This window comes from Micromys minutus, assembly GCF_963924665.1.
Source record: "Micromys minutus genome assembly, chromosome: 7".
NCBI classification, from domain to species: Eukaryota; Metazoa; Chordata; class Mammalia; order Rodentia; family Muridae; genus Micromys; species Micromys minutus.
In genome coordinates this window covers 23,070,357-23,084,318 of record NC_137976.1, presented here as the reverse complement: position 1 = coordinate 23,084,318, position 13,962 = coordinate 23,070,357, and the positions used below count along the sequence as shown (strand labels likewise).

Sequence of the window (13,962 nt, the reverse complement as noted above, 5' to 3'; positions counted from 1 at the left end):
GCTGTGTGCAACAGTACCCCCAGCACTGGGGGGTAGAGATTCCTGGAGTTCATTGGCCAGTGAGAATTTCTATTTGGCAAATTTCAGTGAGACTCTGCCTGAAGGTGACAAGGAGGAGATCGACAGAAAGTGATTCCCACATCTTCTTCTTCCCTTCACATGTAGGTGTGGTCGCCTGCACAGAGGCATACACATATTCACATATACAACATAAAACAGGAGGCAGAAAAGATGTGTATGAGCGCAATTTTCCTGACACGTCTGATGTTCTATAACAGGGCTCTACAGTTTTGGATGCAGTGTGCATTTTAAAGGTTACTTCATTCTCTGGATTTTTGAAGTGGGCACTAAGTAAAAGCAACTTTTTTTAAAAAAATAATCACTTCATTTGTTTACATTTCAAATGTTATCCTCCTTCCTGGTTACACCTCCACAACCCCCTCCATCTCATGCCTTTTGTCCTCCTCCCCTTTGCCTGTGAGGGTGCTCCTCCACCCACTCACCCACTCCCTCCTCACTGCCCTAGCATCCCACTGGGGCATTGAACCTCCACTAAACCAAGGGCCTCCTCTCCCATTGATGTCACAGAAGAGCATTTCCTACTCCGTGTGTATCTGGAGCCATGGTTCCTTCCATGTATAGTTTGGGCTGGTGGTTTATTCTCTGGGATCTGTGGGTCATCCAGTCAGTTGATACTGTTCTTCCTATGGGGTTGCCGTTCCCCTTCAGCTCCTTCAGTCCCTCCCCTAGCTCTTGCATTGAGATCCCGGGGCTCAGATGATGGTTGACTGTGAGTATCTGCAACTGTGTTGGTCAGGTGCTAGTAGAACCTCTCATGGAACAGCCATACCAGGCTCCTGACAGCAAGTGCTTCTTGGTGTCAGCAATAGTATCAGGGTGGGGAGGTGGGGGTGGGGGTTAGAAGTGAGGGGGTTAAGGGCATCTACAGATGAGGTAGATTCCTAGGTGAGGTGGTCTCTAGATGGCCTTTCCTTCAGTCTCTGTTCCATTTGAAAAAGCAACTTCTAATGTTCCTTTCCCACTAAATCTCTATAACAGTCCTCATATATTTCCCTTTGTCCCACTTCAAATGGATAGAATAAATAATAATGTATACTAAATAATCATTTTGACCATAAATGACACAGGCATAATTTAAAATTTAATTTCAATTTGATCCTGTAGGATTCTGATATAGATTAAATCTTTACAATTTTGTACTTAATTTTGTAATTCATTGCCTGGGTTTCTAATTAAATGTTCTCAGTACTTCATTTAAAGGACCCATTCCCTGCATTCCTCTTGATTAGTAAGAAAGAGTCGATGAGAATTGATCCAATTTGTAGAACACAATTCTCATATTGATAGTAGTTTGTATTCATTTGCTTTCCCCTAATCTTTTATTAATGGTCATCTTCAAAATGTCAATTAATGCCAAAGTGTGGTGTAGTGATAATTCAAATCTATAAAGAAATGAGTTTAACAGAGAACAGTAGACCAAAGAAGAGACTCTTATGTTTAATGTAAATCCTGTGAAGTGAACCAGACGGAACAGAACAGGGTAGTAAAAACATGCTAAGAGCAAAAATTTTAATTTATGATGAATTGCAATGTCACTGAAATTGTTTATATAAAGAAATAGAAATTCAAATTAATTTGGTAGGTAATTGTTTATTTGTTTGTTTAGTTTGTTAACATAGCCCTGGCTATCCTGAAACTTTCTTTGTAGACCAGGCTTGGACAAACTCATAGAAACCTGCTAGTCTCTGCATCCCAAGCAAGTGTTTAACCTACTAAGTTTACCTTTGAAGTTCCAAATTTGAACATCATAGTTTATTTTTTCATGGGGATCTACATTACCTTACTTCAGCACTGTCTACCAAGGCCTGGTGAACAACCTAGAGAAATGTGAATGATGGGCCAAGGCTCATAGGCACTTTTTCCTATGAAGAAGCCATCAGCACATGGGAGAGGGAGGAGAAGAGTCAGTGCAGCACATTCCAGACTCTCTTCGATGACGTGATCAACCTACCGACTTTCACTTGTACTGTTTCCATGGTAGATCACTCAATTGTTAGCATGTGCCATTGTCTTTCCCTCGCTCCCTCACAGTATTTCCTCTACTGTTTAAAATCAAATTCACCACGATGCTGCCTAACCGTTTAATTCTTCTACCTGCATAGTCTAATAATAGTAGATACTGTTCTCTGTAGATTTGATGTTGGGTCTTAAGTTTGTTTGCATTCAAGTCAAACACGGCATGTCTAAAAATGTACCACACAATTGTCTTCTCATTCTTAGACACCTATTTGGGGACGCTGAGTTTGATTATTGAGTTAAGGTGGATACTATCTGATACAGCCATTAACAACATCCATTTTCTCTTTATGGTCAACAAGTGCGTGCTGAGGTGATACTTTCATACTTGGACATACACAGTTCTGTAAACTCATTCCATCCCAAAAATTTAAGACTACTTGTTTGGTTAAACAATATGAAGCTCTAGTTAGGCAATAATAATACCGTTAGGAGCACTAATCTGCAATGTAGCGAGTGTTATCAGCAGGGATGTGCTGTTGACAATCATTGAGGGCAGCTTGGACCTGTTTTCAATATGAACAGAGTACTTTTCCCTATCAAGCAATCGTAAAATGTAGATGTATTTTAAATTTTATAGCATGTAATAAGTTACATCTAAAAATCAAAATGTTGAATGAGTTGTAATTAAATACTAAGTTTACTAGAAAGTAATGATTTCTAGTGTTTATTCCATTTATAGTTTTAGTCTTATTACATTTGTGAAAGTTTGTTATATATAATCTTATATATTATTGATTCAAGAATGCTATACAGCCCCACATAAAAATAAAGTCAAGCAAGTCTTTATTTTATAAATACTAAACCTAGCATTTATTAAGTCTAAAATTGTTTGTTCCCCAGATAGCAGCATTTACTGAATTATAAAGTAATTAAAACATTGTTCACATTCATGTAAAATAGGAAGTACACAGACAGGATCCTAGGAGCAGACTACATTGAGAGACAGCTGAAAAGAGTCCTGTTCACTAAGGGCAAGTTTGAAATTGCTTGTTGTGGACATTTAGTTTTATTGACTGTGGATATGGTTAAGATGTTGCTGGAGCATTGGATTAGATAATGAGATTAGAACTGAGGTTGAGGGACAGAGAATCCAAACAGCAGATTTGTTCTTAACAAATGAAAACCAGGATTTCATAACAATGAAACTTTGACTTGGAAACAGTGAACATCAGATGGGAGCTAACTTCCATGGAGGTTATTATCAACAGAACTGGTCATGAAAACCTACTGGACACTTGATATCTAATATAGGCTTACAGGAGAGATAGAGGATGTAAAACCATTTGGGTGCATGCATAGTTCTCCCCCTCTGGGACATGATACTCGTAGAGAAATGCTTTTTTGGGCATTTTCCAGTTTCGGTTTTGTTGTTGTTGTTGTTGTTTTGGAGGAGGGTTGTTGTTTTTTTGCTTTTTTGATTAGAGTTAGTTACTTAATTTAAATTTGCTTCATTAATTCATTTGTGACTTTCAATCCTGTATTAAAATGAAAAAGTAAAGCACCTGATTTGGGAGGTTTACATTTTCATCTTTATAGCATGCCCATAAAAGCTAAAGCCCCCAGTACCAATGCATTTATAGAAGATATGTAGGCTTAAATTAACAAACTATTCTCACACTTTCTTGAACTCAGGCCTCTAGGATCCTAAATTCAGAATCCACAGAAGAGCCCTTCTACAGATATGCTAACACAAAATAACCTCTCACCTCTTTATCTCCTAGTCTGTGGCTCAGTAATCAATACGACTTAACAACAACAGGCTCACACAATCACACAAAATAAGTATCTATCTTTTGACCCAACATTCAGCCTCCAGCTCACACTGAGTGAATCAACGGGGTATTTTATATTATCGTTATCTTTGACAATAAGGAGGAGAAGGAAGAAAAATTAGTGAAGTTAATAAAAATGGCTCCTTCGGTTTCTTTTAGGCCCAGCATGTCTTTAATTAAAGGCAGGACTAGACAGGCTCCAGGAGGGGCTTTGTAGATATGGTAAAATTGATTGATTAATACACAGCCTAATCTTTTCTAAGCCTAAAAGGAGGTTCTAGCATGGCTGGTAGAAACTAGGAGGAAAGTTTACAAAGTTTACAAAGCACCGAGGATAAGTTAAGAGTTAGATGAAGGTTTTTTTTTTTTTCTCCTCCTTTAAGTAAATTTAAACATCTTAGTTCAATGATAATGAATTTGTTTTCCTTATTTCCATGAATTTTAAAAAAATATTTTTTATTTCGAGGAAAGCAGTGGTAGTAAGTCAGAAACCTATACCACAGTTTTCTGATACTATCTAAACAAGGCAACTCAGTTTAGTCTTAAGTTTGGAAGAATAATATCCTGTTTGAAACAAACTGGTTAGAAATAGTGCAACTGCCTTGAATTAACTATCCCTTCTTAATTAATGTAGAGGTTTGCCTTGACTGTGCTTGTTACTAAAACCAATTCATCCATAAAACTAAAGACACTCTGCAAACATTTTGCTTTTTTAAAATAATATTTAAAAAAGCAGGATTGCCTTCTTTCTTAAAAGTCTTTTAGAACACATGAACAACTCCCCCCCCTCCCGTTTGTTTTTTGTTTGTTTTGGTTTTTGTTTGCTGTGGTTGTTGTTCATCTCTCTGTGTCTGCCTCTATTTAACCCCCTTGAGCATGGTTACCTACTTTATGGTCCAGAGGTGTAGTAACTAATACTGCCCCAAATTACCCAATGAGACCCACTTCTCAGCCTGTCTAATGGGTAGAACTCACAACTCTGACCTAAGCAGTCCATGCATTTAGCATATTAACAAGCTGCCGGGCTAAAAAGCTGACGCATACTGCCTGACAATTTCCAAAGTCACTTTTGACTCTAAAACATGATAAAGCCATCCCTAGAGAGCGAAAGATAAATAAAGCAAACGTGAGCATGTCCGCGTGTTTTGTCTGCACAGATCCAAAGCCTTCTCTTCGACGTCAACCACAGCAGTTCCATTCTTTGACAGATGCGGTAGGGAACGCGGAGGGCAAGAAAATGAGTGGGAAGAACACTTAGCTCCGTGTGGACGTGTGATAGACTTTTTATTTCTCATAAAAAACTCTGAAGTCATTCCTGAATAGCAGACAAACTGTGTTGCCCTAACTAAAAACAAGCAGAGACTCGGAATTAACGATTCCTGTGATGTTCATAGGGCATTACCTGTGCGTGGTTACTGCCTCGTTTGTAAGTGAGTCTCTTTCCTAAGCTCACAGTTGCTCCTCCCCATGCAAGAGAGTAGAATTTTCTGGCGATGCTAATTCCACACACTATTTGACTTAGAAGCTATTGTCTTTATTGTCTCTCTGCCTATTAATTATCAGCAGCGACGCAATAGGTGATGGTCAAAGTCACCTATCACATATAGATAGTGTTGTGTTTTTTAAGAAAGAGAGAGAGAAGAGGCCAGGATATGTTTTAGTGCGGGTGCAGTACGGTGAGGTGGGGGGGGGGTGCTCAGCGGGCCCATGCTCAGGAACTCCTTCCCTCTGAGGTACCAGCCATTGGACGAAGATATGTTATGGAATAGAGTTTCTTTAGAGAGCTCGGGCAATGGAGGCAAGCGAGAGAACAAGAGAGCTAGTGAGTGAGTGGAAAAAGGAGAGGGAGAAGGATGAGGGGGAGGGGAGGGGGAGAGGAGAAAGGGGTCAGGAGGGAGAGAAGGGGCAAAGAGTAAGAGAGTAAGAGAAAGAGGAGGGGAGTGAACAGCCCCCCTTTTATAATAAGCCAGACATACCTGGTTGTTGCCAGGTAACTGTGGGGCGGAGCCTAGAGGAATGCTAACTGATAGGACACATAAGAGCACCATCCCTCTCTCACCCACAGACCTGAGTGATGCATTCAGCCCCATCTATAAAATTCTGCATGGAAAATAAAAGGGCAATTCCCAAAACCTTTACAAGCATCCTTCCTTGAGAAAATTAAGAATGCGTAGATGGCAATACGTATATGGTCCGTTACAATAAAAGCAATCTGGAATGCCTTTAAGTATCCAAAGGGGGGGGGGGAATATTCCAAGTCAGGTGCTATTTTACCCAAACACTCATTCAGGTTTTGTTTTGTTTTGTTTTCTCAGTTCTATTCGAGGAGAAATCCTTGTCTTCCAAAGACATAGGATGCGCTTCGCTTTCTTTACTGCCCCCCACCCACAAAGGAATAAGACTGGAGCATTTTTCTATCATTTTCCTTCTGCCTCCACAAGACCCTTACCCGCTCCCTCCTGCTCCCATCTGAAGTACGGTCCCTCGAGTCTGTAATTGCCAGGAGATGAAGCGATGACGAGGAGTGATCACAGTCAATAGCTTTGATTAACAATAAGGTAGAAAATTAGCAATGCTAGCATTCAGCCACCCTGCCCTCTCCCTCCTCCATATGCTCCCTCAGTCAGGCTGGAGGCCTCGCAGAGGGCAGTCGGAGCCCTTCGCCAGCTTTGAAGTGCAGCAAAGGTGCAGGCGGTGCGGGGAATTAGGGAAATTAAGGGGAAAAGAAGAAGCTGTAAGCATGGTGCGGAGACCTGCACAGGGCTCAGTGTGCTGCAGGAAGGGCAAGGAACACGTGTGCTGTGTGTTGTCCTTGTGTGTTCTTCTGTCACGTGTGGATTTACTTGTGTCTGGACATGCTGTGATCGAAATGGCAGCTACTGTTACTTCTGTGACCCCATCAGCAGCTCTGGTGTTGTTTCCGACAGACCCTGAGGACCTAGAGAGGGGGAACGACAACGGGACGCCAGCCCCTACCTCTGATAATGATGACAATTCCTTGGGCTACACAGGTACAGTGTCTCTTTCCCCCCAGTGCTGACTCGAAATGCTCACCCTGAAGTGTTTTTATCTCCATCAGCCACCTGTGCAGAATTTCTAACCATCCCTACCTCCAGCGCACGGCCACAGCTTTTAGTCCTCGTTTTCCAGGCTCCACTCTGCCCTGGCTGTCTAATTTTAATGGAGAAGAAAGTTTGTCTTGTTGAAACTTGAATGTCATAAACTTACAGAAAGGGGGAAATTTTTCATAGCGTTAATATTTCATTAAATTAGCTTCAGCGAAAGGTAAGGCAACCTACAAGTGATTCCATCTCAAAATGAGCTGTACTTGAAGCAAACTCTTGAATGTCACAGCGTTCATAGGGACGAACTCTGGGTTTTGTTTGGAGGGACGCATGGTTATCGTGACAAGGAGTCTCTTCTGACTCTGACGTAGATTCATGTATACCTCCGCATAAAAGTGCAGATTAAGTTCATGTGTCTGAGAGTAATTTACATACAAAACTCTAAGAATGGTCATGCTTAAAATCCGAGAATGTCGTCGGCATAGTTTCTAAGTGGAGTTAGAAGGCTAATTGTGTAAATGACACAGTTACAGTCTCTGAGATGATTTGAAATTTAGACAAAGCTAAAGAATAAAGGGTGCTACTTAAGCCCTATTGAATCATCTAATAAAACAGGAGGCTGGAGGGACAGAGTCTTCATTTTGAGATGCTTGTTGACAAAGCTCTGCACAGAGACTACTGGGCTGTGTGCTGGGGTAGACTGTAGACAGGGGTACAGCGGAGACATAAGAGAGCATGCGTCTGTGTCCTACAATTTTGCACAGGACAGTGCTAAACAGAGTGAGCCAGGGAATACATTTCACTTTATTATAAAACAATATGCTGACCATTTTCCTCAGAAAGATCTGTGTCTTTATATAAATAGTAACCTTCACATTTTACCCCAGTCTTTGCTTTTGAATACTGGAATGGAAATCAAAATTGACAACACCTTTATTAAAGATGGAACATGGTTGTGTTTCTCTATTCCTGAGGATTCCTCTTTCTCATTTTTCTCCTGAGTATAGAAAGCAAAATGGCTAACTGACCAAAGCTTATGGTGATGGTAAGTTTGTGACTCTTTTCCAGGAGAAAGAGGTAAAGATGGCCTCATTAGCATCACTCACACACCACTGTACTTTGTACTTGTGAAAGGAGGAATTGAAAATAGCTTTCCTTTTGGGGTGTTCTCATCAGCACAGGTCTCCTCCTCTGCACTCACTCCAGCTGGATAAGCTGCATTGTTTAGTTATATTAATGGGCTTTCTTCTTTGTCTTTTAGAGAGTTCCTGGATGTTATGTATAAATCATGTGACTGCACTGAATTAAGAGTGTTAAATAACAAAGCACTTAATGTTAAGTGCTGCATTTAAATATTTTTATTTCTATGTATTTTTTTCCCTTGAGGGACTATCATAGTGAAATTAATGTGGAGTAATAAACTTATTGAGTTATATTTATTTCCTACAAGGAAACAAATTGAAGCAATAAAAAATTGCAAAGGGAATAAAAATTAATCATCTGAATCATCCTTTTCGTGAGTCTATAACTGAACCCTTTACTTCTGAAGACAATTTACTCATATACTTTGTTATAGGTAATATTTGGTAATTTAGCAACTCGTTCATGCTCTGTAAATTAAACACATACCTTGTTTCTCTTTTATTTAAGTAGTCATTTATTGTTTTATTTATTCATTAAATTGGCTACTGAAATTGATAAGAAAAATAAAGTTAAAAATGCTTTAGCCACTTGATGCTCATGATTAAAAAAATAATAGGCTTAGAGTGAAGTAATAAGTCAAGTTATTGTTTGAAATTATCTATATCCTGCTTTTTTGTGATTATGTGTGTGTGTGTGTGTGTGTGTGTGTGTGTGTGTGTGTGTGAGAGAGAGAGAGAGAGAGAGAGAGAGAGAGAGAGAGAGAGAGAGAAAGGTGGAATGATAGAGAGAGAAAAGGAGATTCTTCAACCTCAGATAAGAGTTACTGCAACCTTTCTATATTAGAGAATATTTGTTCCTAGGAAAAGTGAGATGTCCTATATGTTCAGAAAGAACTTTTCATATTTAATGTAAAGTCCCAGTAGTTTTGAACATCCAGAGTTCAATAACCCTGCATGTATCAGTAAAGATGATTCAAGAAACACAACACACCCATTGAGCAGCATAGAAATTCAGTCATTAGTTTGAATTAGTTTCAAAGCAAACTTCCTTTAAACTTAACCAGAACACTACTAGGAATCGTGCACCAGCACAACGTTTTACATAGCATTTATATTTACAAATGTATCAGGTATCTGGTTAACATTTGTTCGTTCACTTCATCCAGATCATAAGTGAGGATTCCCCAATATTTTATGTGAATGTGATAAAAACAATATGTACAAATTTGAAGGACAGTTTTATGAGACACAAAACAATCTCCTAAAATGGCCATAGGCTTAGAATTCAAATACACACCTACCACACCCCCCTTTACCTATTTAATTTTTAACATTTTTTTAGACAAACAGCATTCACTACACCTAGTTTGTCACACTAACGCTTGCTTATTCTGCCTCTCAAATCATTTGGGACCATAACTGTGGAACTGACCTGTTCTCAACTCTATGGATCTCCAGTCATACACATGAATTTATGTTTTCATTAACAGCCTAGTTAACAAATGTTAATCTCTTTTATGAGTTCCCTTCTATATCAAATATTCTCCTTATCTAAATTGCTGAAATGATTTACTTTAGAGAATTGGGAAGGGTGGAAATGTGGAGTTTCGGGGCAGAAATATATTGATTGCTCTTTTCCTTATCTGTAGCTAGTGATATAAGGCCATGTAATGTTTTCAAATATTTCAGTTTCACTCTTAGCAATCAATAAATGCAAAGCAATTTTCGAAGGTGCCACCATGGTGGGTTATTAAAATGGACTTGTGCATTATTTATAGTGAAATAGCCCATTTCCTGTTTAACCAAGCATGGCATAAATATTAGGGGTTATTTAACAGTTCAGAGCATATCGCCTTTGTCATGAGAACACGGTAGCTAGGATTTCAAATTAGCACTTTATGGGATCAGACACAAGCAGCCCAAAGAGGCTGAATACATAACCATCAATGGCTTTTCCAAAATGTCTCAAAAGAGTACATTGGTCCTTGATTGCACAAAATCTCAATATTGTTGAAAACAGGAAAAAATGTAATATGAATGAGAATTTGCATTTCTGAAACAGACATACTCCAGGTGAAATTTACATCATTTTTGTGAAAATTTCAATAAATAAATCAAAGCTTACCCATAATTATATATTAAAAAATAAGTGGGAACCAATATTCCTGAGTAGCAGTCATAATATAGTTGAACAGTAATTAGAAAAAATACTACATTTTGCATAAGAAAAAAATTCATAAATTCTATGTATATAGTGTACTAAGTATATTCTTTGTCCCTATGTCAGAAAAACAAAACAAAACAAAAAAAAAAAAAACAAAGAAAATGTCCCCATCACAACAGATAAGGGAATCCTGTGGCTTTTATAGTAGCAGATTAGAAAGAAAACACACACACACACACACACACACACACACACACACAAATTTCCACATTTACAAACCAAAAATAATTGTCAGGGTTATGCCCATGTCAAAGTTAAAATCTAACCAAGAATTGCCAGACATGCTTGATTTATTTCAAATAAGAATAAAATCTTCCACCCCTTAGTAGCACATCCATGTAAAGTTTGTTTATAGTTTCTTTCGAAGAAAAACAAAATGTATGTTACCTTATCTAGAGAAGCAATGTCCTTATCAAATTACATGTTACCCTGAACGAACACAATAGGACCCCCAAACCATATTCCGGAATCTCAGCTCTGAACTCTTATTACATTAGAAGGGTGTTGATTCTTAGTCTCCCTAAGTGTGTAAGTGGGGGCAGGGGTGTGCATGTCCTGGATACATCTATGTATGTGTGCATGTGAGTGTGAAATTTGTGTGTGTATGTTTGTGTCTCTGTGTGTATGTGTGTGTTTATATGGGTGCAAGTACACATGTGCCACACTGAGCAGATGAAGGCTAGAGGACCAAATCTGGTGTAGGTTTTTGCCTTTCATTCTTTGGGGTTTTATGTGCTGTTATGTCTGCCATCGTAGCTGGCCTGCAGGTTTCTGGGCGTTTCCTGGTCTCTGCTTCCTATTTCACAGCAGGAGTAGTAGGCATACAGACACGTGCTGTCATGCCCGGGTTTCTTTTTGGCTTTTGGTTTGGTTTGGTTTGGCTTGGTTTGGTTTGGTTGGTTGGTTGTTTAGTTTTTTTACTGTTCTTTCTGCATGTGAATTCACTTGCAGTACAGGGCATTACCCAGTTCCTGTTTTCATACAATCTTATTTCATAATTTCACGAGTGAATCAAGTTTTTAAAAATCCATTTTTATGTGACTTTTTATTTGTGCATTGATACAAATAACCAGTATTTATAATTGTTATCTCTTGGGTGGGACAGTTTTAGGATCACTTTATTGGCAGCAGCTCCTTATTCCTTCTAATCCTGCCTCAAGGAAGACAATATTACTAAAGCCAATGTGAGAGGTCCCCTTCAATACTCTACAAGTGAATTCACCCAAATTTCTTGCTGTAAAAACTTCACAGCATCTGTAAGTTAAATAAGATTGAGTCTTTCATCTGCATATAAGCATCTAGTCAGAAATTAAACAGCTCAATAGTGCTCTGAGCACCCACAGGAGTAGGTCACCACCTCCTTAGGACCCTACTTCCAGAGAAACCAACACCCTGTTTTGTTACACTCATCTTCTGTGTGCAGCGGGGCACATACAGACACATACACCAAATAAAATAAATCCTAAAAATAAAAAGATAAGGCAGAGAGATGGCTCAGCAGTGAAGAACACTGCCTGCTCTTCTAGAGGTCCTGAGTTCAGTTTCCAGTAATCCATAATGAGACCAGATGCCCCCTTCTGGTGTGTCTGAAGACAGCGATAGTGTAGTCATATACATTAAATAAATAAATAAATAAATAAATAAATAAATAAATAAATAAATAAATAAATAAATAATAAACTTGGAGAAACTGGGTTTGGGGAGGAAAGTCCCATGTTATAGCTCCTGAGAAACTGCGTTGCTTTGAACTTTTAAAAAATTGCGGTTAATTTTTTAAAATGTGTATATATATATATATATATATATATATATATATATATATATATATATATATTCAACTGCATACTGGTAAGTATGATCTTCAAAAGGATAAAGCATGCATGTATTTTTTAAGTTAACTCCTATCCAGATACACAATGCTATACAAAAGTAATTGATGAGTTACTTGTAAGTAATGGCTGCTAAAGAAGAGACAGAGAAACTGAGTCAGCTTCTGATTAGTTAGCCAATTCAAGCAGTCCACAAAACACATATGCAAATGAGCCACACTGAATGAACTGGCAGCTTGTATTTTTAAAGGTATGCATGTGTCTATCTGTCTCTGTGTGTGTATGTGTAAAGCAATAATAATTAAAAAGTAAGAGATGATGGATTTGAGAAGGAATTGGCGTGGAGAGAGATTTCCAGAAGTTGGAGGAAGGAGGAGGGTATTCTGCAAATATAGAATCCATCTGTGAAATGACATATGAAGAATTTAGAAAAGTCATGGTGGTACATGTCTTTAATCCCAGCTCCTGGGAGACTGAAGAAGGTGCATCTCTGAGTTTGAGACCAGACTCGTCTACAGAGTAAGTTCTGGAACAGACAGGACTACAGGCACACACATGCATGCTCATGCACACACACACACACGCACACACACACACACACACACACACACACGCGTCTGAAAAAACAACAACAAATTTTAAGACTAATTTTACAAAGAAATAACTGTTGAATTGTTGCATCTTCAACTAAGTCATTGGCCAATATGAAAATCCAGAAAGAAACTTCCATTACCCATTAGTTATATGAGGAAATTAAGACTGACGCTGAGGCACTCTGCCTTGACCGTAGACTGTGGTTTTGGAAATGACTCTTTAAGCATATAGAAAGACAAATGCAAAGCTCAGAGCCTTTGCCCAAGGCACTGGGCAGAGTGCCTCACAGCACTGCATAGAGGCTCCTTGAAATTACTCTTGTTTTATTTACTTTTATGATTTGTAGAAAGGAAATATTCTCTGCAACTTCACTAGTTTCCCTTATAAAACAGAAGAGAATAAGTCAGCTTTTCCTAATTTCTAATGTTTACAAAGAGGCTAAATCAACAATAAGTTTCCTTCACTAAGTAATATAAATTTTCTTCCACAGTTAGTAGAAAGCAGCCCAGTTTCAGCTTATCTTAAAAGAATTAGTGCGTGAAAAGTTGTGCAACAAACATGCACCTATTCAATATACAACTCAGACATTTAACTGTTACTGTAGATAGCCAAGAACTTCTTTTTTTTTAATTTTACTATTTTTTATTTATTATTTTATTTATTTGCATTTCAAATGGTATCCCCTTCCCAGTTTCCCCTCCACAAACCCCTGTTCCCTCCTCCCTCATCCATGCCTCTATGAGGGTGCTCTCCCGCCCACCCACCCACTTCTGCCTAAGCGGCCTAGCATTCCCCTATTCGGGGACATCAGGCCTCCGCTGGACTCAGGGACTCCCCTCCCAGTGATGCCAGATAAGGCCATCCTCTGCTACATATGCATCTGGGGCCATAGGTAGCCCCTGTGAGCTATTATAAAGTAGATTTGTGAATTCCTTCAGAACTTCATACGATATAATTTAATCATATTTATTCTCTGATCCTCACAGATCCACTCCCTTCCCTTGAATTTTCCAGATTTCTGTTCTCCACACACATATCCAAAGAAACTACTGGGTCAGGTGCAGGTTGGTACTCCAGCTGTTGGTGTGGAACAGGAAACAGTGTACAGTAACGGATAACACCAACACATACCAGAGAAGCACCACAGCAAGTCATAGCTCACATAAGCTTCTCACACCAAATGGACAGGTGCTGTGTTAACACTCCGCCTTCCAGACTGAGAATTAGCATCTTGAC

General features: G+C 38.8%; 1 protein-coding gene across 1 annotated transcript in view; it reads left to right on the top strand.

Annotated features, from left to right (window-relative positions):
- ROBO1 (roundabout guidance receptor 1) overlaps positions 1-13,962 on the top strand; it is a gene marked incomplete at both ends in the record, with an annotated part of 702,311 nt that overhangs the window by 233,014 nt on the left and 455,335 nt on the right. The window contains one exon of the mRNA XM_080919233.1: positions 6,800-6,883. Coding sequence (XP_080775359.1) covers positions 6,800-6,883 — 84 coding nt within the window. The remainder of the gene's footprint in view (positions 1-6,799; positions 6,884-13,962) is intronic.